The sequence below is a fragment of the Blennius ocellaris genome (genome assembly GCF_963422515.1).
Source record: "Blennius ocellaris genome assembly, contig: SCAFFOLD_55, whole genome shotgun sequence".
Lineage (NCBI taxonomy): Eukaryota > Metazoa > Chordata > Actinopteri > Blenniiformes > Blenniidae > Blennius > Blennius ocellaris.
In genome coordinates, this window is record NW_027661975.1 from 322,053 (window position 1) to 348,236 (window position 26,184).

The 26,184-nt window shown below is 42.8% G+C and overlaps 1 protein-coding gene across 3 annotated transcripts in view; it reads left to right on the forward strand.

The window, feature by feature from the left end:
* Positions 1-26,184, forward strand: part of LOC308148472 (integrin alpha-5-like) — a 346,877-nt gene that overhangs the window by 276,198 nt on the left and 44,495 nt on the right. For all 3 annotated transcript variants that reach the window (XM_080521934.1, XM_080521936.1, XM_080521935.1), the window contains one exon: positions 9,661-9,811. In XM_080521934.1, the coding sequence (XP_080378060.1) occupies positions 9,661-9,811 (151 nt within the window). The remainder of the gene's footprint in view (positions 1-9,660; positions 9,812-26,184) is intronic.

The following is a 26,184-nucleotide window of genomic DNA, read 5'->3' on the forward strand; positions in this document are numbered from 1 at the left end:
CACGTCTCGATCCGGGGCATGCGGGGATCTGTGCTGCTTCCTCTGTGCTCAGCCGGTTGTTGTCTTGCCTGGCGAGACATCACTGTGTCCAGAACCTGGTAAGATGTGGAGGGAGGGGCGGAGGAAGAATAATGAAAGAAGTCTGATAGCAACCCGGAGCCCCCATCCCCCCCCTCTTCCTCCTGATAGAAACATGACTTTACTAGCATTGGGGGGAGGGCCACACTCGCAGGGTGTTGAGAGGATTTATTACAATGGGGGGGTCTGTTTCCTGAGACACATGGCAGTGAGGGATTGGGTCCAGGAGTTGCAGCAGGAGTCAAGACCTGAGGGACGGAGAGAAACAGCAGCCGCTGCCTCTCGTTACGGTTCACCGTTAGAGTTCTGCTCACACTCTGCAGAAAGTGACTCCAGACAACACAGAGCGCTCCAATGAAATGTGTCTCTTTTGAAAAAAGAATGGATAGAGAATACATTCTTTACTACTTAATACTACATTTTGACAGATTTAGCTTATTAACAGTAATATACGTATTTCCTTTTCTCCTTGACATTTTTGCTGATGTATAAAATATACCGGCTTGCTTTGTTAAAAAGTTGTCTTTTTTCTTTTAAAGTAATGGCTTCTTTTCATTGGTAGTGACTTTCATTTGAATCTGTACCTATACCTCTTATTAGTTCCTAATTTAATATTAGATCTTATTTGTTATCTGCAAGCCTCCTATAGCAGGTCCAAAGACCTTAGTATGTCACAGTCACACATGAATAGGTGATGGAGCAAGCATGATTGTCAATTCTTATATCAAAATCAACATTTTCACAGCAAAGAGTATTTTATTTTTCAATGAAAAGCTTGAATGATGTGCAGTTGTAACATGCGTTCACCAATTTGGATATTAAAAATTCGATCCATAGAATTAGTCCCACCTGTGTGGGTTCCTCAGAATTTTGGAAAGACAATTCATCCAAATCCCTCTCCTCTGCCCCAGCATGGGAACACACAGAATGAGTCTGGGAATTATGAACCAATCAGAGGCCACCTTTCAAAAGGTATAGACCACATGCTATCAATTGACCAATCACATTGCTCGTTTCTTTGCGTAATACAAACAGGAAGTCAGTTGTGAGTTGTGGACTCGAGCCAATAATTCACTACATTTTGGCAAAAAAAGATACATTTAGGCAAAATTAGATGGTGACAAGTAGTGATGGCCATTATACATATTTTAGACGACTTTGCAACATGTCTGCTATTTTTTTGGCCGTCTTTCACAAAAAGTGAGGGTCCAAATGACAGCTGGACGACTCACTGCCTGAAACCATGTTGAGCATAGACCATCGATCAAAGTCTTCACAGACACAAGTCAAAAGTGACTCAAAATGGCCTTTATATAGATTTGTGTGGCGTGGACTCCCAAGGACTCCAATATGTAGAGCTAGACTGGGAAATCTTAAAGGGGAAATTGTGCAGTGGAAAGCTTGTTGCAGTAGCATTTATGGGGATTATTTCACTTTTATTGAAGTAAAATGTATAACCTGATAATTCACCAAATGAAGTGAGAGGAGGAAGGGCAACAGGAACAGAAACGACTCAATTAGAAATGTACAAGAGCAAATCATGGGCATAGAGAGAGACCTTCAGCTCTTTAGCATATCTCTGAACACCGATAATAAAGGAATGAGAACATAAAGCGAAATGTATTGGGCTCAATGGAGAACCCTGTCGAGTAGAGCGATATAGATACAAATATTTTGTATATGTGTTTGTGCAAATTGAAGCCATGGGTGAAATAAAAGTTGTTTTAAAGCCCAATTTCCCTAAAGTCTAAAACAGGTGGTCCATTCTATTCAATCAAATGCTTTTTCTGCATTCAGGGATATCAGAATTGGAGAATTGGAAATGGAAGGGTTGTAGATGACATTTATGTAAAATTATATTATGAAAAAGTCACATTTGGACTTCCGGTGACGTCATGAAGGAAGCAACATCGTAGACATAAGGTCTTGTCCGATAAAGTTAGAAAAAGTGTGATAAACACATGCCGTTCAAACCTTCCAACTAGAATTCGAGCTGCAAAGAAGAATGAGACCATCCAGGAACAGGAGCAAACATGGGACTCTGAAAGAAAATGCCGAAAAAGAGCGAGGTTCGCCTGAACCTGCGGCTAGCCCCACCTTGGGTGCTAAAGCTAACCCGAACACTGAAGAGCTAGCGACGGAGCTAGCAGAAGAGCTAAGTGAGGAGCTAACGGTGCTGAATGAGATAAAGAAACTCCACCAAGAAAACATACAAGGACATGCAGAAACAAAACATGGTCTCAGTCGCCTTGAGAAGTCCGTTACTGACATAAAGGAACAACTGAATGACCATCAGCAGCGAATTGGTGAGTTAGAGGCCCGAGTGGGTGAGGCCGAAGACACGGAGGCTACGCAGCGCAGGGTGCTTCAATACTTGCTCAAACGTGAAATGCTACTCTCTGCTACATGCGACGACCTACAGAACAGGATGAGAAGAAATAAAATTCTTTCAGATTCCAGAGGGGTGTGAGGGGGTAAATGTGACTGTCTTTGTTAAAGAGTTATTGTCGAAAGTGCTAACGCTGTCACCGGACTTGGATATTAAGATGGAGAGAGCGCATCGCTCACTTCAATCCAGACCGACAGATTCGACAACTCCTCCCCGCTCGATAATAGTGAGATTTCTGGATGCGTCGGTTAAAGACGCTGTCTTACAGCAAGCATGGAAGCAAGGTAAAATTATGTTTCAAGATAAGAGGATCTTCTTTGATCAAGATTACTCTCCTGAGCTACAAAAGAAGCGAACAAAGTTGCATGCCGTTATCAAACAGCTGAAGCAGAGGGGCATCCAGGGAAATGCCTGTATCCAACGCGGCATAAAATCAAGACCGACACTGGAGAAAAAAGTTTTTCCACGCTGACAAGCACCATGGACACTTTGGAGCAGCTCGGTGTCCAGGTGCCCGGTGGGGACAAAGAACGCGCCAGGGAGAGGATGGCTGAGGAAGGGAACATCAACATGAGGAGAAAGAAGGACTGTGCCTTGTCTACTGCGGATCTGAGGGCCATGATGGAGCAGGAAACAGATAAGATGGCTCAGTAAAATAACATTATAAGGAAGGCAAATATAGATATATTTTCATACAGTCACACAAATTACATATGTTTGATGTACATACGTGACAGACCTTTGTTTTTGTTTTGTTTATGAGTAATTTACACTCATTGAGACCTTTTTTACATTTACCAGTAGGTGTATTATTGGTTACTTTTGCACATTTTGTGCTTCATCTCACAGAGAGTTTAAGTCACCACTCTCTGTCCTATTGTCACCAGGGGTCACACATGGTTGTAGTTAAGATACTATGGCTGACTGAGCAAGTGGAAGTTCTGTTTTTTGTTTTAAGTGTTGTTCCTGTGTTCTCCCTGACTCAAATGTTTCAATTTCGTTTGTATTCACAAGTATTTTATTTTGTTGTTATTTTGCATATGAGAGAGGATAATTTTGAATGTTTCGTTAATGATGACTTCACTAAACTTAGTAACATATAACATTAAAGGAATTAACAACCCCATCAAGAGAAAAAAAATCCTGGGTCAACTAAAAAAGTTCAAATGTAACATAGCCCTACTCCAGGAGACTCTTCTCACAGAAAAGGAACATCTTACGTTGAAAAGGGAGTGGGTGGATCAGGTCTATTTTAGTTCATATGGTAACAAAAAGAAAAGAGGTGTGGCTATTTTGTTTCATAAATCTGTTTACTTTAGCTGTGAAAAATGTTTGCAGGACGCAGAGGGGCGAAATATCATGGTAGTGGGTACAGTCGCTGGACTAAAGGTGAGCATTGTAAATATATATGCCCCCAATGAGGACAATTCTTTAAAAAAATCGCAAATCTTATTGCAGACAACGGGGAAGGTATTATGCTTGTAGCTGTACTTTAATTGTGTAATTAACAACAAATTGGATAAAATACCTATAAAGCCCACGCCACAGACCAGAATGTCTAAGAGTGTAGTAAACATGATTGGGGAGTTGGGATTAACCGACACCTGGCGTCATCTTCACCCAAATATGAGAGATTTTACATTTATGTCACATGTACATGGTAGCTACTCTAGGTTAGACCATGTTTTAATCTCAACAAAAGATATTCATAGAGTCATAGACTGTGTAATTGAATCTATAACAATTTCGGACCATGGCCCTGTGGTTACAACTCTTGATCTGGGATTAGAACCTTCTTTTAGATATTGGAGGCTAAACGTCTCCTTGTTGGCTGACACGAACATAAGGGAGGAAATAAGAACAGCTATAAATGAGTATTTTGTCTTTAATGATAACGGAATGGTTTCTCCGTCAGTTCTATGGGATGCGTCAAAGGCCACAATTCGGGGGGAAATCATATCTATAGGATCTAAACTGAAGAAAAAAAGAATGCAACAACAAAGAGAAATAGAAACTAAAATCAACAAATTGGAATTTGAACACAAACAACAGGGAAAACAAGACATTTTAGAAAAGCTTAAAGTAAGTTGAGCTAAACTAAATGAGCTGCTGACATATAAGGCAGAAGGAGCCCTTAGATTCATTGATCGTAAATACTACGAATTTGGAAACAAGGCTAGCAGATTATTAGCATTTCAATTACGAAAGGAACAGGCAAGTCGAATAGTACCAAAAATTAAACAACCTCTTACTAATGCCATCGATACAAGCCCGAAAAATATATCTAATAGCTTTGCTGAATTTTATCAAGAACTATACAAGAGTCAGGCTCAGGAATTACAGGAAGAGAAAATGCAAACGTTTTTTAAACATTTGAATATGGAAAAATTGAGTTCAGAGGAATCTTCTAGACTAACAGACCCTATAGGAGAAGATGAAGTTAGGAAAACAATTGGCAAATTAAAACACAACAAGTCGCCCGGGACTGATGGGCTTTCAAGTGGATACTACAAAACATTTGTCAATGAACTCACTCCAGTACTTTGCAAGCTGTATAATTGCGTTCTAAATTCAGGAAATCCTCCAGACACTTGGTCTGAGGCCATCATCACAGTCCAACATAAGGAAGGGAAAGATCCACTACAGTGTTCAAGTTACCGTCCTATCAGTCTCCTCTGTGTGAACTATAAAATATTAACATCTATATTAGCAACACGATTACAAAAATATATTAAAAAACTGGTAAAACCTGATCAGACAGGGTTCATCTTTGACCGTCATGGAACAAATAATGTAAGAAGGGCTTTAAACTTGCAATCGTTAATGACAAAAAATGGAGACCCATCTATGCTTCTTGGCTTAGATGCCGAGAAAGCATTCGATCGTGTGAGTTGGACATTTTTAGAACGAACACTGGTCGAAATGGGCTTTGGTGAAACATTCATTAGTTGGTTTAAATTGTTGTACAAAAACCCCAGATCGAGGGTTAGAGTTAATGGGCATTGTTCAAATGATTTTAACATTGAAAGAGGAGTTCGCCAAGGCGATTCTTTATCTCCGATTGTGTTTGCCCTCAGTATGGAGCCCCTGGCGGAGGCCATACGTCAGGATAATCAGATCCAGGGTGTTGAAGATGGGGCTGGCACAATACACAAAATTTCCCTGTTTGCGGATGACATTTTGATTTTCCTAAAACACCCTCTCACGTCGATTCCCAGGCTCATGCAATGTTTAGGAGAATATGGAGATTTTTCTGGATACAGAATTAATCAAACTAAATGGGAAGCAATGATGGCAGCAGGAATATGGCCGACTCAACTGAATGAAAAAGTGACCTTTCGTTGGTCGAAACAAGGGTTTAGATACCTTGGTATTACTCTCACTCCTCAACCTACACAACTGTATGAAGCAAACTATAACAAACTGATAGATACAAAGGGACATGACCCGTTGGGAGGTTTTACCTTTATCCCTATACGGCAGAGTGGAGACTGTGCGAATGAATTTACTTCCTCGTCTCCTGTTTTTATTCCAATGCTTGCCTATAAGAGTTCCAATCTCATTGTTCACTATGATGAATAAATTAATATCTAAATTTATATGGCAACAAAAGAGAACCAGAGTAAATATTAAAACACTGTTTCTGCCTAAAAACAAAGGAGGACTGGCTTTGCCAAATTTAAAACATTATTATTGGGCAGCACAATTGGCAGCAATCATCATTTGGATCAGGGGAGACGAGGAGGTAAAGTGGATTCAAATCGAGCAGGGTGAAGTTAAAGGGATTCAGTTATCCACCCTGCCTTTTATTGACATTAAAATGATGAATAAAGTTAAAGTAATTAATGAATGGACCAAGCATACTTTAAAGGTCTGGGCTGAAGTTAAAAAGATGCTCAAGGACCCTGGATCTTTCTCTAGAGCGATGCCCATAGTAGGCAACATGGACTTTCCCCCCTCCACATATGACCATGGCTTTAAGAGATGGACCGCTAAGGGCCGAGTCATTCTTAATCAGTTATTTGATGGAACACAACTTAAATCATTCTCTCAGCTTCAAGAACAGTTTGAACTTCCTGCAAATGACTTTTATAGATATCTACAAATCAGACATTACATTATGAACCATAAAGCACTAGATAGATTCAACAAAAATCAAAATGACATAGAACAGCATTTTATTAAAATTGCAGAAAAGAATTTTCCTCAACGGAAACATGTTTCCAATCTGTATAAATGTCTGTTGTCCGATGCTTGTCAAAGTACTTATAACATTAAAGAAAAGTGGGAGCTAGAATCCAATTCCATAATCAGTGATGACCAATGGGACGAGCTGTGTGAGGGAAGCCACAGAGGCATAAATAGTCAACAGTGGAAGGAATTTGATTGGAAGATAAAAATGTTTTTTTCACACGCCCTCTATAATTTCAAAATTTGTTAAAGACCCCACATCTGCAGTATGCTGGAGACAATGTGGAATGATAGGTAACCACACACATCTTCTGGGATTGTCCAGTCATTCTGTGGTTCAGGGGATTAGGGACGAGATAGAGATCATTATAAAAAGAATAATGCCTTTAAACGTCAAGTTCTGTCTATTTGGCATCATACCAAGTGACTTTGATACAGACACAAAGTATATTCTGCATATTCTGTTATTGGTTGCCAAAAAGGCAATAACAGCAAATTGGAAGCAAGTGAACCCACCATCGGTGTCAGAATGGAAGCAAAGGATAAAACAAGTGTTTATAATGGAAAGAATGACTGCAGCTTTACAACTGAAAACTGACTTGTTTGACCAAAGGTGGCATTTGGTGAAAGACTATTTGGGAATATGATTTATTTTTTTAATTGTATTTACTTTCCCGTTAGTTTATTTCATCTTATTGTAGAAGGTACTCTGAAAAGGGGTTGTTGAATGTTCACATTTTGTATATATTGGTTCGCTCATGTGCATCGTGTTTCTTTTGATACATTGTCAGATGAATTTTGTGTCAGGGAATGTTCTGTTCTGTTTGTGTTGTTAAAATTGAAAAATAAAAAGTTCAAAAAAAAAAAAAGAAAAAGTCACATTTCAGGGAGTCACAACAAAACATGTTCTACATCCTCAGTGCCCAGGAGCACACTCCACCTAAGATTCTAAGGTTCTTTACAATATTTAGCTATTTAAGTGTCTATTTTAGTTTTTAACACTTTTTGAGGTTTTACATGTTTTTGCCCTTTTATTTAGGCGTTTTACGTCTTATAACTGTTTTGTGTGGTTCCTGCTATTTTAATTGCATTGTTAGTTGTTTGAGCTACTTTACCTCAGTTAACCTTCGGGCCTCTTTACGTGACAACATTTCAAGTGAAAACCCTTCATTTGTATGTTTTCCAATCAGAAATGTTTCAAGTTATGAAAATAATGTCAGTTTCCATGGAGATGTACTCTGAGCATTTTCAAAATGTTCCACCTTGGGAGCAGTTTTCAAAAACTAGTATTTGTCAGTGGCTACAAGCACCATTGCCATGTAAACAGAGACCCTAAATGCAACAGACGTTTTGCGTTTTTCCCTGAAAATGTTGTCATGTAAACTGGGTCTTAAATACAACTGGTCATGGTAAAAAAAAAAAATTAAAAAAAAATGCTTGGAAGGTCCGGTACTGGTTTGATAGAGAACCATTGAGAACATCTTCTGAAAGCATAAACTATACTAGTCAGTAGTTTTATGCAGTTTCATTTATTTTCATGGTTGTTGCTTATCAGTATTGCTAATGTCAGAGATTAAAAGGTTTTTTTTGTTTTATGAATTAGGCACCATTCAGATTCAAATAATCAAACCTGGCTCACATTGAAAAAGGTTTGCTGGATATCAAGTGTCTCAAACATAAGGCCCGTGGGCCAGAACCGGCCCCCAAGAGGCTCCAATCCTGTCTCCAAACCCAAAGCAAAGTGTAAAAATCTCATAGATAACATTGATTTTTCTAAACAAACTTCTAAAGAGCACCAGACACAACACAACACAGACCTGAGGCGAGATATCGCTCATGCTTCCATGAAAATTGGCTCGCGAGCATTAGCCTCACTGGGCTGAATTACCGTGGTAGCTTACTCTGAACCTCTAACCTGCTCTAAAGCAGGTTATGTTGTGGGTAAGAGACCAATGAGCATAAAAGCACCGCCTCCTGACTAATTGGACCTTTTGGAAAATGATCTGCTCATTCTTGTTGTTCTTGTTCTTGACTTGTTCCCAAGTCTGTTTAGCTCCACAAGGGTTGCATCTGAAATAACGAGGTTAATGATAGTGGCCACACCTGACAGACCTGCAGAAACATGAATTCATTGAGTGCACATCTCCTCGTACAGTCACAGTAAAGAATTATCGTGGTAACACATATCATGCTCACACAGGGGGCGGAGCCTCAAAACGACTGGGTGGATAATATAAACTAAAAGAAGAGCAGTGAGGAAGTACTGCATGAAATGTTTCTGCCATTATAAAGTAGAATTGAGTGAGCCTGGTGGCTCTGTTTCAGTTCTTCATATTCTCAGAGAATAACTGCGCCTTAAGACCTTAAGTAAGCTGCGCTGCCGTGTGTGATTGGTCAGATGCTGCAAACTCTGCCCCTTTCATGTCAACACATGCTGATCCTGAAGGGGAAACATGGGTTCAAATTATTGAGTTGATAATGTACTTCATGTTAGCTTATCACAATCGTGCGTGTCTGGGTAAGTTAATCCAGGTGATGGAGATATCCTGGGTATGATTATCACGGGTCGTAGTGCAGAGACCAGGTGAACTGGAGGCCAGTCAGCTGGTCAAACTCAAGACAAAATTGTTTAGTTACTTCAAGCCTCCCATTGATTATACATCAACCCTTTAACCAACAGTCCAAAGGCCCAGTTTGATCTCCATTGGTCCACACCAGGACAAAAGAATTATGTTTTGTCTGCCATTGTTAATGTTTATGGCGTATTGTTCGCTGCTTAGATGTGTGTGGTTTTAGTGCTGTAGCCTGTAGCTGACAACAAACAACACCAACTCATAGCCCAACATGAAAACGACATTGTTTTCAGAGATCTGCTGCATTGTCGTTTTCTGAATTGATGCGCTTTCACTTGAAAAATGATTGCGTAAAACAGGGCCTAAGTTGATAGTACTATATGTGACTGAAACCTTCAGTTGAAATGTAACGTTGTTTTCTTCTCACAGCGACAGGACGGAAGTATACCTGGGCGATGAAAACTCTGTGAGCCTCACCTTCAATGCCTGGAATGAAGGAGAGGGAGGAGCGTATGAGGCCGAGCTCTACGTTGCGCTACCTCTCATGGCCGACTACAGCGGCATTGCACGCAATAACGCGGTGAGGAGGCACAACACACTCAGGGTGGATGTAGAGGAAAACTGTACTGTCTTCAATGAGGGGAATCCAAAGAAATGGAAAGAAAGGACGTCTGGTTCTCACCGAAAGACGGTTGGAAACCACCACTCCACCAGCACCATTTACTGATGGAAAATGTGACTTTCAAGTCACATTTTCCATCAGTAAAGTAAAAAAAAAATCACTTTCCAGTTTAATACTTCAGTACATGTCATAATGTGACTTCCAGCCCATATTCTCCTGAGGAGAAGCAAGATGGCGCCGCTGTGTGTTGCTGGCCGCCGTCTGCTCCTACAATGACTAATATTTCTGTTGTTTTTAACACTTAGCACTAACCAGATCTCTGCTGGTGTATGATCGCCAGACTCTTTTGCATCTTCGACATAATGTCGAAAATCTACGTGCTTTTAACCATAGTGGGCAGGGAACGGTGCCCCCGCTACTAGCGGGGATACCGACTCACCTGTGCCGGGCTCCTGCTCCACTTCCTCGGCAGAAGCGTCCCGGCCGTCGCGGCAAACGCGGCGGCCGGCTGACGAAACTGAAAATCTGGCTGGTGCAATCTTCGTCCATTTCCCGGACAGGATATGGACTAATTCATCCCCTCGCCCTGCCTCGGCGTTTCCCGATGATCGAACTTTTACCGGTTGGCTGCTCTTATTTTAACTCCCCGCGGTTGTCGGGTCGTGGAGGAGGGACGGCGAATGTTTTTAAAAGGGATTTTAACTGTTAACCGCGTGCTGTCTCATCCTCTTTCTCTAGCTTTGAAGCTAATATATTTGAGGTGGGTCGCTCAGACCCGGTTTTGTGTGCCGTCATCTACCGACCGCCAAAATACAACAAAGACTTCCTAAATGACTTTTCCGATCTTCTGGCTGAAATTATGCCCAGGTATGATCGTGTCCTGCTTGTAGGGGATTTTAACATCCATGTGTGCTGTCCTGATAAACTGTTGGTGAAAGACTTTTTAAGCATTATTGACGCTTTTAATTTGGAGCAGTGTGTGTCTGGACCCACACATGAACATGGACACACACTGGATCTTTTCCTCTGTCATGGTCTGTCTGTGTCAAATGTGGAAATCTGTGACAGTGTGTTCTCTGACCATTTGCCAGTGCTGTTTGAAGCTACCATCTCCTGTTAGAAGCTACCATCTCCTGTTAGCTACCATCGCCTGTTAGAAGCTACCATCTCCTGTTAGAAGCTGCCATCTCCTGTTAGAAGCTACCATCTCCTGTTAGAAGCTACCATTTCCTGTTAGCTACCATCTCCTGTTAGAAGCTACCATTTCCTGTTAGCTACCATCTCCTGTTTGAAGCTACCATCTCCTGTTTGAAGCTACTATCTCCTGTTAGAAGCTACTATCTCCTGTTAGAAGCTACCATCTCCTGTTAGAAGCTACTATCTCCTGTTAGAAGCTACCATCTCCTGTTAGAAGCTACTATCTCCTTTTAGAAGCTACCATCTCCTGTTAGAAGCTACTATCTCCTTTTAGAAGCTACCATCTCCTTTTAGAAGCTGCTATCTCCTGTTAGCTACCATCTCCTGTTAAAAGCTACTATCTCATGTTAAAAGCTACTATCTCCTGTTAGAAGCTACTATCTCCTGTTAGAAGCCACCATCTCCTGTTAAAAGCTACTATCTCCTGTTAAAAGCTACTATCTCCTGTTAGAAGCTACCATCTCCTGTTAGAAGCTACCATCTCCTGTTAGAAGCTACTATCTCATGTTAGAAGCTACCATCTCCTGTTAGAAGCTACCATCTCCTGTTAGAAGCTACTATCTCCTGTTAGAAGCTACCATCTCCTGTTAGAAGCTACCATCTCCTATTATAATCTACCATTTCCTGTTAGCTACCATCTCCTGTTAAAAGCTACTATCTCCTGTTAGAAGCTACTATCTCCTGTTAGAAGCTATCATCTCCTGTTAGAAGCTACCATCTCCTGTTAGAAGCTACCATCTCCTGTTGTAAGCTACCATTTCCTGTTAAAAGCTACTATCTCCTGTTAAAAGCTACTATCTCCTGTTAGAAGCTACAATCTCCTGTTAGAAGCTACCATCTCCTGTTAGAAGCTACCATCTCCTGTTAGAAGCTACCATCTCCTGTTAGAAGCTACCATCTCCTGTTAGCTACCATCTCCTGTTAGAAGCTACCATCTCCTGTTAGAAGCTACCATCTCTTGTTAGCTACCATCTCCTGTTAGAAGCTACCATCTCCTGTTAGAAGCTACTATCTCCTGTTAGAAGCTACCATCTCCCGTTAGAAGCTACCATCTCCTGTTAGAAGCTACCATCTCCTGCTAGAAGCTACCATCTCATGTTAGCTACCATCTCCTGTTAGCTACCATCTCCTGTTAGCTACCATCTCCTGTTAGAAGCTACCATCTCCTGTTAGAAGCTACCATCTCCCGTTAGCTACCATCTCCTGTTAGAAGTTACCATTTCCTGTTAGCTAACATCTCCTGTTTGAAGCTACCATCTCCTGTTAGAAGCTACCATCTCCTGTTAGAAGCTACCATCTCCTGTTAGAAGCTACCATCTCCTTTTAGAAGCTACTATCTCCTGTTAGAAGCTACCATCTCCTGTTAGAAGCTACCATCTCCTGTTAGAAGCTACCATCTCCCGTTAGAAGCTACCATCTCCTGTTAGAAGCTACCATTTCCTGTTAGCTACCATCTCCTGTTAGCTACCATCTCCTGTTAGAAGCTACCATTTCCTGTTAGCTACCATCTCCTGTTTGAAGCTACCATCTCCTGTTTGAAGCTACCATCTCCTGTTAGAAGCTACCATCTCCTGTTAGAAGCTACCATCTCCTGTTTGAAGCTACCATCTCCTGTTAGAAGCTACCATTTCCTGTTAGAAGCTACCATCTCCTGTTAGAAGCTACTATCTCCTTTTAGAAGCTACCATCTCCTTTTAGAAGCTACTATCTCCTGTTAGAAGCTACTATCTCCTGTTAGAAGCTACCATCTCCTGTTAGAAGCTACCATCTCCTGTTAGAAGCTACTATCTCCTGTTAGAAGCTACTATCTCCTTTTAGAAGCTACTATCTCCTGTTAGAAGCTACTATCTCCTGTTAGAAGCTACTATCTCCTGTTAGAAGCTACCATCTCCTGTTAGAAGCTACTATCTCCTTTTAGAAGCTACCATCTCCTTTTTGAAGCTACTATCTCCTGTTAGAAGCTACCATCTCCTGTTAGAAGCTACTATCTCCTTTTAGAAGCTACCATCTCCTTTTAGAAGCTACTATCTCCTGTTAGCTACCATCTCCTGTTAAAAGCTACTATCTCATGTTAAAAGCTACTATCTCCTGTTAGAAGCTACTATATCCTGTTAGAAGCTACCATCTCCTGTTAAAAGCTACTATCTCCTGTTAGAAGCTACCATCTCCTGTTAAAAGCTACTATCTCATGTTAAAAGCTACTATCTCCTGTTAGAAGCTACCATCTCCTGTTAGAAGCTACCATCTCCTGCTAGAAGCTACCATCTCCTGCTAGAAGCTACCATCTCATGTTAGCTACCATCTCCTGTTAGCTACCATCTCCTGTTAGAAGCTACCATCTCCTGTTAGAAGCTACCATTTCCTGTTAGCTACCATCTCATGTTAGCTACCATCTCCTGTTAGAAGCTACCATTTCCTGTTAGCTACCATCTCCTGTTTGAAGCTACCATCTCCTGTTTGAAGCTACCATCTCCTGTTAGAAGCTACCATCTCCTTTTAGAAGCTACTATCTCCTGTTAGAAGCTACCATCTCCTGTTAGAAGCTACCATCTCCTGTTAGAAGCTACCATCTCCTGTTAGAAGCTACCATCTTCTGTTAGAAGCTACCATCTCCTGTTAGAAGCTACCATCTCCTGTTAGAAGCTACCATCTCCTGTTAGCTACCATCTCCTGTTAGAAGCTACCATCTCCTGTTAGAAGCTACCATCTCCTGTTAGCTACCATCTCCTGTTAGAAGCTACCATCTTCTGTTAGAAGCTACCATCTCCTGTTAGAAGCTACCATCTCCTGTTAGAAGCTACCATCTCCTGTTAGAAGCTACCATCTCCTGTTAGAAGCTACCATCTCCTGTTAGCTACCATCTCCTGTTAGAAGCTACCATCTCTTGTTAGCTACCATCTCCTGTTAGAAGCTACCATCTCCTGTTAGAAGCTACTATCTCCTGTTAGCTACCATATCCTGTTAGAAGCTACCATCTCCTGTTAGCTACCATCTCCTGTTAGAAGCTACCATCTCTTGTTAGCTACCATCTCCTGTTAGAAGCTACCATCTCCTGTTAGAAGCTACCATTTCCTGTTAGCTACCATCTCCTGTTTGAAGCTACCATCTCCTGTTAGAAGCTACCATCTCTTGTTAGCTACCATCTCCTGTTAGAAGCTACCATCTCCTGTTAGAAGCTACCATCTCTTGTTAGCTACCATCTCCTGTTAGAAGCTACCATCTCCTGTTAGAAGCTACCATGTCCTGTTAGAAGCTACCATCTCTTGTTAGCTACCATCTCCTGTTAGAAGCTACCATCTCCTGTTAGAAGCTACCATCTCTTGTTAGCTACCATCTCCTGTTAGAAGCTACCATCTCCCGTTAGAAGCTACCATCTCCTTTTAGAAGCTACTATCTCCTGTTAGAAGCTACCATCTCCTGTTAGAAGCTACCATCTCCTGTTAGCTACCATCTCCTGTTAGAAGCTACCATTTCCTGTTAGCTACCATCTCCTGTTAGAAGCTACCATCTCCTGTTAGAAGCTACCATCTCTTGTTAGCTACCATCTCCTGATAGAAGCTACCATTTCCTGTTAGCTACCATCTCCTGTTAGCTACCATCTCCTGTTAGAAGCTACCATTTCCTGTTAGCTACCATCTCCTGTTTGAAGCTACCATCTCCTGTTTGAAGCTACCATCTCCTGTTAGAAGCTACCATCTCCTGCTAGAAGCTACCATCTCCTGTTTGAAGCTACCATCTCCTGTTAGAAGCTACCATTTCCTGTTAGAAGCTACCATCTCCTGTTAGAAGCTACTATCTCCTTTTAGAAGCTACCATCTCCTTTTAGAAGCTACTATCTCCTGTTAGAAGCTACTATCTCCTGTTAGAAGCTACCATCTCCTGTTAGAAGCTACTATCTCCTGTTAGAAGCTACTATCTCCTGTTAGAAGCTACCATCTCCTGTTAGAAGCTACTATCTCCTTTTAGAAGCTACCATCTCCTTTTTGAAGCTACCATCTCCTGTTAGAAGCTACTATCTCCTTTTAGAAGCTACCATCTCCTTTTAGAAGCTACTATCTCCTGTTAGCTACCATCTCCTGTTAAAAGCTACTATCTCATGTTAAAAGCTACTATCTCCTGTTAGAAGCTACCATCTCCTGTTAAAAGCTACTCTCTCATGTTAAAAGCTACTATCTCCTGTTAGAAGCTACCATCTCCTGTTAGAAGCTACCATCTCCTGCTAGAAGCTACCATCTCATGTTAGCTACCATCTCCTGTTAGCTACCATCTCCTGTTTGAAGCTACCATCTCCTGTTTGAAGCTACCATCTCCTGTTAGAAGCTACCATCTCCTGTTAGAAGCTACCATCTCCTGTTAGAAGCTACCATCTCTTGTTAGCTACCATCTCCTGTTAGAAGCTACCATCTCCTGTTAGCTGCCATCTCCTGTTAGAAGCTACTATCTCCTGTTAGAAGCTACTATCTCCTGTTAGCTACCATCTCCTGTTAGAAGCTACCATCTCCTGCTAGAAGCTACCATCTCATGTTAGCTACCATCTCCTGTTAGCTACCATCTCCTGTTAGAAGCTACCATCTCCTGTTAGAAGCTACCATCTCCTGTTAGAAGCTACCATTTCCTGTTAGCTATCATCTCCTGTTAGCTACCATCTCCTGTTAGAAGCTACCATTTCCTGTTAGCTACCATCTCCTGTTTGAAGCTACCATCTCCTGTTTGAAGCTACCATCTCCTGTTAGAAGCTACCATCTCCTTTTAGAAGCTACTATCTCCTGTTAGAAGCTACCATCTCCTGTTAGAAGCTACCATCTCCTGTTAGAAGCTACCATCTTCTGTTAGAAGCTACCATCTCCTGTTAGAAGCTACCATCTCCTGTTAGAAGCTACCATCTCCTGTTAGAAGCTACCATCTCCTGTTAGCTACCATCTCCTATTAGAAGCTACCATCTCCTGTTAGAAGCTACCATCTCCTGTTAGCTACCATCTCCTGTTAGAAGCTACCATCTCTTGTTAGCTACCATCTCCTGTTAGAAGCTACCATCTCCTGTTAGCTGCCATCTCCTGTTAGAAGCTACTATCTCCTGTTAGAAGCTACTATCTCCTGTTAGCTACCATATCCTGTTAGAAGCTACCATCTCCTGTTAGCTACCATCTCCTGTTTGAAGCTACCATCTCCTGTTAGAAGCTACCATCTCCTGTTAGAAGCTACCATCTCCTGTTGGCTACCATCTCCTGTTGGCTACCATCTCCTGTTAGCTACCATCTCCTGTTAGAAGCTACCATCTCTTGTTAGCTACCATCTCCTGTTAGAAGCTACCATCTCCTGTTAGAAGCTACCATTTCCTGTTATCTACCATCTCCTGTTTGAAGCTACCATCTCCTGTTAGAAGCTACCATCTCTTGTTAGCTACCATCTCCTGTTAGAAGGTACTATCTCCTGTTAGAAGCTACCATCTCCTGTTAGAAGCTACCATCTCCTGTTAGAAGCTACCATCTCCTGTTTGAAGCTACCATCTCCTGTTAGAAGCTACCATCTCCTTTTAGAAGCTACTATCTCCTGTTAGAAGTGTTGGGATTTATGGTTGGTAATTAGCATAAATAATTACTGTAAGTAATGGATTACTGAAAGTAATGGATTACTAAAAGTAATTTAGGAAAAATTGGAATTACTAATGAAGTAAACGGTTAGTTACTCATCAGCAACTCCTAGAGTAATTGAGTAATTACTCAAAAGTTAATAAATTATCAAAAATAATTTATTAATAAAAATTATTAATTTGCATAAATTGGTTATTTATCAAATAATAATTAAATCGGGGCACCACCAGCTAAGCTGGAAATAGCTAATACCAAATTTCAGTCTCGTTTGTCAAAAAGGGTTATTTAAGTAAAGTTAATATTTCTGTGTAAATATAACAATGTTAAATAACAAGGAAGGTGTGAGATTCGAGCACAGACTGTTACAAACCAGTGAATTGTCAACAATAAATACACAATGATAACCAAGAATCGATCAATTCAGTTAAAATGCGTTTATTAACAAAAAGTATTTATTCAAAAATAATTCATAAATCATTTATTAAAACAACACAATTAAGTAATAAACAATCAAACACGAAGATCTAATCTATTAAACAGCAAACACTATGTACAAAGAAAGAGGGTGTGCGTGGGTGTGTGAGTGTGTATGAGTGAGTGTGTGGAAGCCTGAGTGGGGTGTAATGACCACGAACGTCCACCAGGTGGCGGCAGGCGTTGGAGGGTCAGTGTGTGTGGGTGTAACGACCTCGAACGGACACTAGATGGCGGCAGGCGTCTAGTTCGAGGTAGTAACCGGAACGACCACTAGGGGCGCGGCGGCGCACGGAGGGAGAATGCAATGACTCGACTTGTCCACCGAGTGGCGGTCTTTCAAGAGATTGCAATCACCAACGCGGCCACCAGAGGCGCTTGGTGCACTCTTTCTGGACAGCGTGACGTCACTGTGCTCGTGCACGGCTCGTGAGCCTGCTCGGAGCGCGCCTGGGGGCTCGTGGCTGAGAAATCCCAGGGACAGTGAACTACACACGGTCACAGAAGCGGGTGCAGCAGCGCGCGGCTGCTTTTACGCGATCGTTTATGAGGAGGAGAGGAAAAATGAAAAGGAGGGAGGGAGAAGGGCAGTGGACAGAATATGTTCAGCTCTGCACACTGTTTTGGACTCCACAGTCTAGAAATGGTCTGTGCAAGTTGAGAGAGAGAGAGCGGGGGAGAGAGAGAGAGAGAGAGAGAGAGAGAGAGAGAGAGAGAGAGAGAGAGAGAGAGAGAGAGAGAGAGAGAGAGAGAGAGAGAGAGAGAGAGAGAGCGGGTTACCCAGTGCGGAGGTTCGCGTGGCTGTAAATCCAACGCGCAGACACAGATTGGTTGGAAACAGGGATCGGCGTCCCTGACTTCAACACAATAATAAACACACAGCAATATTACAGTCACGTTATTCTCATTGCCTGCCCAGACTCTAAGCCTTACTCAGTTTGACGAGGGTGAACGTGCTGCCGGCGGCCGGTGAAAATCCGTTGATTTCCCGGCTGCGAGTTTGTTTTCTCTGGCGTCCCAGGTAAAACAAGCTAAAACTGGTCTGTGGACAAGGAAAAAGTCCACAGGATGATTCCAGGATGATCAAGCGCTTCTTTTGAGGAGGGGGGAAGAAGAGGCGGCTTCAGGTCTGCATGCGGGAGGAGGGTGCGCTGGCAGCTGCACATTCGGACTCCGGTGAAGAAAGAAAAAAAGGAAAAAGGGAAAAGTAGAAGTAGTTCCACGGTGGTTGTCGGCTCGTCCGGCCGGGTGTGGAACTCCGGGCCCGGTCAGCGGGCACACGTGGCACTTCGTCTCCGTGCGAAACGGATGCGTCCGTCTTTACGCAGGTTTCAACATTGGAGAGGCAGAAATCACCCCGGCGGGGGTGTTTTATACCTCTTGTTGTGGTTTCGTGTTACCGGTCGGCTCTGGGTCATGTGGACCAATCCTGACGGAGGGCCCGCCCTGGACCTTCCAGCTGGTGAGGGAGCTCTCAGGCTCCCCTGCCGTTGGCCTCTAGTATTGCACCTTGGAAGGGGGGTGATCCGGGGGGTGATCCGGGATGAATGGCGAACTTTTCCCATTCTGACCATGTGATCTCTTTGTTCTCAAAACGTGGTCTCCCCTCCCCCTTCCATGAGGTTGAGTGGCCCCAACAGAAGCTACCATCTCCTGTTAGAAGCTACCATCTCCTGTTAGAAGCTACCATCTCCTGTTAGAAGCTACCATCTCCTGTTAGAAGCTACCATCTCCTGCTAGCTACCATCTCCTGTTAGAAGCTACCATCTCCTGTTAGAAGCTACCATCTCCTGTTAGAAGCTACCATTTCCTGTTAGCTACCATCTCCTGTTTGAAGCTACCATCTCCTGTTAGAAGCTACCATCTCTTGTTAGCTACCATCTCCTGTTAGAAGCTACCATCTCCTGTTAGAAGCTACCATCTCTTGTTAGCTACCATCTCCTGTTAGAAGCTACCATCTCCTGTTAGAAGCTACCATCTCTTGTTAGCTACCATCTCCTGTTAGAAGCTACCATCTCCTGTTAGAAGCTACCATGTCCTGTTAGAAGCTACCATCTCTTGTTAGCTACCATCTCCTGTTAGAAGCTACCATCTCCTGTTAGAAGCTACCATCTCTTGTTAGCTACCATCTCCTGTTAGAAGCTACCATCTCCTGTTAGCTGCCATCTCCTGTTAGAAGCTACTATCTCCTGTTAGAAGCTACTATCTCCTGTTAGCTACCATATCCTGTTAGAAGCTACCATCTCCTGTTAGCTACCATCTCCTGTTTGAAGCTACCATCTCCTGTTAGAAGCTACCATCTCCTGTTAGAAGCTACCATCTCCTGTTGGCTACCATCTCCTGTTGGCTACCATCTCCTGTTAGCTACCATCTCCTGTTAGAAGCTACCATCTCTTGTTAGCTACCATCTCCTGTTAGAAGCTACCATTTCCTGTTAGCTACCATCTCCTGTTTGAAGCTACCATCTCCTGTTAGAAGCTACCATCTCTTGTTAGCTACCATCTCCTGTTAGAAGGTACTATCTCCTGTTAGAAGCTACCATCTCCTGTTAGAAGCTACCATCTCCTGTTTGAAGCTACCATCTCCTGTTAGAAGCTACCATCTCCTTTTAGAAGCTACTATCTCCTGTTAGAAGCTACCATCTCCTGTTAGAAGCTACCATCTCCTGTTAGAAGCTACCATCTCCTGTTAGAAGCTACCATCTCCTGTTAGAAGCTACCATCTCCTGCTAGCTACCATCTCCTGTTAGAAGCTACCATCTCCTGTTAGAAGCTACCATCTCCTGTTAGAAGCTACCATTTCCTGTTAGCTACCATCTCCTGTTTGAAGCTACCATCTCCTGTTAGAAGCTACCATCTCTTGTTAGCTACCATCTCCTGTTAGAAGCTACCATCTCCTGTTAGAAGCTACCATCTCTTGTTAGCTACCATCTCCTGTTAGAAGCTACCATCTCCTGTTAGAAGCTACCATCTCTTGTTAGCTACCATCTCCTGTTAGAAGCTACCATCTCCTGTTAGAAGCTACCATGTCCTGTTAGAAGCTACCATCTCTTGTTAGCTACCATCTCCTGTTAGAAGCTACCATCTCCTGTTAGAAGCTACCATCTCTTGTTAGCTACCATCTCCTGTTAGAAGCTACCATCTCCTGTTAGAAGCTACCATCTCCCGTTAGAAGCTACCATCTCCTTTTAGAAGCTACTATCTCCTGTTAGAAGCTACCATCTCCTGTTAGAAGCTACCATCTCCTGTTAGCTACCATCTCCTGTTAGAAGCTACCATTTCCTGTTAGCTACCATCTCCTGTTAGAAGCTACCATCTCCTTTTAGAAGCTACCATCTCTTGTTAGCTACCATCTCATGTTAGAAGCTACCATCTCCTGTTAGAAGCTACCATCTCTTGTTAGCTACCATCTCCTGTTAGAAGCTACCATCTCCTGTTAGAAGCTACCATTTCCTGTTAGCTACCATTTCCTGTTAGCTACCATCTCCTGTTAGAAGCTACCATCTCCTGTTAGAAGCTACCATTTCCTGTTAGCTACCATCTCCTGTTTGAAGCTACCATCTCCTGTTTGAAGCTACCATCTCCTGTTAGAAGCTACCATCTCCTTTTAGAAGCTACTATCTCCTGTTAGAAGCTACCATCTCCTGTTGGCTACCATCTCCTGTTGGCTACCATCTCCTGTTAGCTACCATCTCCTGTTAGAAGCTACCATCTCTTGTTAGCTACCATCTCCTGTTAGAAGCTACCATTTCCTGTTAGCTACCATCTCCTGTTTGAAGCTACCATCTCCTGTTAGAAGCTACCATCTCTTGTTAGCTACCATCTCCTGTTAGAAGGTACTATCTCCTGTTAGAAGCTACCATCTCCTGTTAGAAGCTACCATCTCTTGTTAGCTACCATCTCCTGTTAGAAGGTACTATCTCCTGTTAGAAGCTACCATCTCCTGTTAGAAGCTACCATCTCCTGTTTGAAGCTACCATCTCCTGTTTGAAGCTACCATCTCCTTTTAGAAGCTACTATCTCCTGTTAGAAGCTACCATCTCCTGTTAGAAGCTACCATCTCCTGTTAGAAGCTACCATCTCCTGTTAGAAGCTACCATCTCCTGTTAGAAGCTACCATCTCCTGCTAGCTACCATCTCCTGTTAGAAGCTACCATCTCCTGTTAGAAGCTACCATCTCCTGTTAGAAGCTACCATCTCCTGTTAGAAGCTACCATTTCCTGTTAGCTACCATCTCCTGTTTGAAGCTACCATCTCCTGTTAGAAGCTACCATCTCTTGTTAGCTACCATCTCCTGTTAGAAGCTACCATCTCCTGTTAGAAGCTACCATCTCTTGTTAGCTACCATCTCCTGTTAGAAGCTACCATCTCCTGTTAGAAGCTACCATCTCTTGTTAGCTACCATCTCCTGTTAGAAGCTACCATCTCCTGTTAGAAGCTACCATGTCCTGTTAGAAGCTACCATCTCTTGTTAGCTACCATCTCCTGTTAGAAGCTACCATCTCCTGTTAGAAGCTACCATCTCTTGTTAGCTACCATCTCCTGTTAGAAGCTACCATCTCCTGTTAGAAGCTACCATCTCCCGTTAGAAGCTACCATCTCCTTTTAGAAGCTACTATCTCCTTTTAGAAGCTACCATCTCCTGTTAGAAGCTACCATCTCCTGTTAGCTACCATCTCCTGTTAGAAGCTACCATTTCCTGTTAGCTACCATCTCCTGTTAGAAGCTACCATCTCCTTTTAGAAGCTACCATCTCTTGTTAGCTACCATCTCATGTTAGAAGCTACCATCTCCTGTTAGAAGCTACCATCTCTTGTTAGCTACCATCTCCTGTTAGAAGCTACCATCTCCTGTTAGAAGCTACCATTTCCTGTTAGCTACCATTTCCTGTTAGCTACCATCTCCTGTTAGAAGCTACCATCTCCTGTTAGAAGCTACCATCTCCTGTTAGAAGCTACCATTTCCTGTTAGCTACCATCTCCTGTTAGCTACCATCTCCTGTTAGAAGCTACCATTTCCTGTTAGCTACCATCTCCTGTTTGAAGCTACCATCTCCTGTTTGAAGCTACCATCTCCTGTTAGAAGCTACCATCTCCTTTTAGAAGCTACTATCTCCTGTTAGAAGCTACCATCTCCTGTTAGAAGCTACCATCTCCTGTTAGAAGCTACCATCTTCTGTTAGAAGCTACCATCTCCTGTTAGAAGCTACCATCTCCTGTTAGAAGCTACCATCTCCTGTTAGCTACCATCTCCTGTTAGAAGCTACCATCTCCTGTTAGAAGCTACCATCTCCTGTTAGCTACCATCTCCTGTTAGAAGCTACCATCTCTTGTTAGCTACCATCTCCTGTTAGAAGCTACCATCTCCTGTTAGCTGCCATCTCCTGTTAGAAGCTACTATCTCCTGTTAGAAGCTACTATCTCCTGTTAGCTACCATATCCTGTTAGAAGCTACCATCTCCTGTTAGCTACCATCTCCTGTTTGAAGCTACCATCTCCTGTTAGAAGCTACCATCTCCTGTTAGAAGCTACCATCTCCTGTTGGCTACCATCTCCTGTTGGCTACCATCTCCTGTTAGCTACCATCTCCTGTTAGAAGCTACCATTTCCTGTTAGCTACCATCTCCTGTTAGCTACCATCTCCTGTTAGAAGCTACCATTTCCTGTTAGCTACCATCTCCTGTTTGAAGCTACCATCTCCTGTTTGAAGCTACCATCTCCTGTTAGAAGCTACCATCTCCTTTTAGAAGCTACTATCTCCTGTTAGAAGCTACCATCTCCTGTTAGAAGCTACCATCTCCTGTTAGAAGCTACCATCTTCTGTTAGAAGCTACCATCTCCTGTTAGAAGCTACCATCTCCTGTTAGAAGCTACCATCTCCTGTTAGCTACCATCTCCTGTTAGAAGCTACCATCTCCTGTTAGAAGCTACCATCTCCTGTTAGCTACCATCTCCTGTTAGAAGCTACCATCTCTTGTTAGCTACCATCTCCTGTTAGAAGCTACCATCTCCTGTTAGAAGCTACCATCTCTTGTTAGCTACCATCTCCTGTTAGAAGCTACCATCTCCTGTTAGAAGCTACCATCTCTTGTTAGCTACCATCTCCTGTTAGAAGCTACCATCTCCTGTTAGAAGCTACCATGTCCTGTTAGAAGCTACCATCTCTTGTTAGCTACCATCTCCTGTTAGAAGCTACCATCTCCTGTTAGAAGCTACCATCTCTTGTTAGCTACCATCTCCTGTTAGAAGCTACCATCTCCTGTTAGCTGCCATCTCCTGTTAGAAGCTACTATCTCCTGTTAGAAGCTACTATCTCCTGTTAGCTACCATATCCTGTTAGAAGCTACCATCTCCTGTTAGCTACCATCTCCTGTTTGAAGCTACCATCTCCTGTTAGAAGCTACCATCTCCTGTTAGAAGCTACCATCTCCTGTTGGCTACCATCTCCTGTTGGCTACCATCTCCTGTTAGCTACCATCTCCTGTTAGAAGCTACCATCTCTTGTTAGCTACCATCTCCTGTTAGAAGCTACCATTTCCTGTTAGCTACCATCTCCTGTTTGAAGCTACCATCTCCTGTTAGAAGCTACCATCTCTTGTTAGCTACCATCTCCTGTTAGAAGGTACTATCTCCTGTTAGAAGCTACCATCTCCTGTTAGAAGCTACCATCTCCTGTTTGAAGCTACCATCTCCTGTTAGAAGCTACCATCTCCTTTTAGAAGCTACTATCTCCTGTTAGAAGCTACCATCTCCTGTTAGAAGCTACCATCTCCTGTTAGAAGCTACCATCTCCTGTTAGAAGCTACCATCTCCTGTTAGAAGCTACCATCTCCTGCTAGCTACCATCTCCTGTTAGAAGCTACCATCTCCTGTTAGAAGCTACCATCTCCTGTTAGAAGCTACCATTTCCTGTTAGCTACCATCTCCTGTTTGAAGCTACCATCTCCTGTTAGAAGCTACCATCTCTTGTTAGCTACCATCTCCTGTTAGAAGCTACCATCTCCTGTTAGAAGCTACCATCTCTTGTTAGCTACCATCTCCTGTTAGAAGCTACCATCTCCTGTTAGAAGCTACCATCTCTTGTTAGCTACCATCTCCTGTTAGAAGCTACCATCTCCTGTTAGAAGCTACCATGTCCTGTTAGAAGCTACCATCTCTTGTTAGCTACCATCTCCTGTTAGAAGCTACCATCTCCTGTTAGAAGCTACCATCTCTTGTTAGCTACCATCTCCTGTTAGAAGCTACCATCTCCTGTTAGAAGCTACCATCTCCCGTTAGAAGCTACCATCTCCTTTTAGAAGCTACTATCTCCTGTTAGAAGCTACCATCTCCTGTTAGAAGCTACCATCTCCTGTTAGCTACCATCTCCTGTTAGAAGCTACCATTTCCTGTTAGCTACCATCTCCTGTTAGAAGCTACCATCTCCTTTTAGAAGCTACCATCTCTTGTTAGCTACCATCTCATGTTAGAAGCTACCATCTCCTGTTAGAAGCTACCATCTCTTGTTAGCTACCATCTCCTGTTAGAAGCTACCATCTCCTGTTAGAAGCTACCATTTCCTGTTAGCTACCATTTCCTGTTAGCTACCATCTCCTGTTAGAAGCTACCATCTCCTGTTAGAAGCTACCATCTCCTGTTAGAAGCTACCATTTCCTGTTAGCTACCATCTCCTGTTAGCTACCATCTCCTGTTAGAAGCTACCATTTCCTGTTAGCTACCATCTCCTGTTTGAAGCTACCATCTCCTGTTTGAAGCTACCATCTCCTGTTAGAAGCTACCATCTCCTTTTAGAAGCTACTATCTCCTGTTAGAAGCTACCATCTCCTGTTGGCTACCATCTCCTGTTGGCTACCATCTCCTGTTAGCTACCATCTCCTGTTAGAAGCTACCATCTCTTGTTAGCTACCATCTCCTGTTAGAAGCTACCATTTCCTGTTAGCTACCATCTCCTGTTTGAAGCTACCATCTCCTGTTAGAAGCTACCATCTCTTGTTAGCTACCATCTCCTGTTAGAAGGTACTATCTCCTGTTAGAAGCTACCATCTCCTGTTAGAAGCTACCATCTCCTGTTTGAAGCTACCATCTCCTGTTAGAAGCTACCATCTCCTTTTAGAAGCTACTATCTCCTGTTAGAAGCTACCATCTCCTGTTAGAAGCTACCATCTCCTGTTAGAAGCTACCATCTCCTGTTAGAAGCTACCATCTCCTGTTAGAAGCTACCATCTCCTGCTAGCTACCATCTCCTGTTAGAAGCTACCATCTCCTGTTAGAAGCTACCATCTCCTGTTAGAAGCTACCATTTCCTGTTAGCTACCATCTCCTGTTTGAAGCTACCATCTCCTGTTAGAAGCTACCATCTCTTGTTAGCTACCATCTCCTGTTAGAAGCTACCATCTCCTGTTAGAAGCTACCATCTCTTGTTAGCTACCATCTCCTGTTAGAAGCTACCATCTCCTGTTAGAAGCTACCATCTCTTGTTAGCTACCATCTCCTGTTAGAAGCTACCATCTCCTGTTAGAAGCTACCATGTCCTGTTAGAAGCTACCATCTCTTGTTAGCTACCATCTCCTGTTAGAAGCTACCATCTCCTGTTAGAAGCTACCATCTCCCGTTAGAAGCTACCATCTCCTTTTAGAAGCTACTATCTCCTGTTAGAAGCTACCATCTCCTGTTAGAAGCTACCATCTCCTGTTAGCTACCATCTCCTGTTAGAAGCTACCATTTCCTGTTAGCTACCATCTCCTGTTAGAAGCTACCATCTCCTTTTAGAAGCTACCATCTCTTGTTAGCTACCATCTCATGTTAGAAGCTACCATCTCCTGTTAGAAGCTACCATCTCTTGTTAGCTACCATCTCCTGTTAGAAGCTACCATCTCCTGTTAGAAGCTACCATTTCCTGTTAGCTACCATTTCCTGTTAGCTACCATCTCCTGTTAGAAGCTACCATCTCCTGTTAGAAGCTACCATCTCCTGTTAGAAGCTACCATTTCCTGTTAGCTACCATCTCCTGTTAGCTACCATCTCCTGTTAGAAGCTACCATTTCCTGTTAGCTACCATCTCCTGTTTGAAG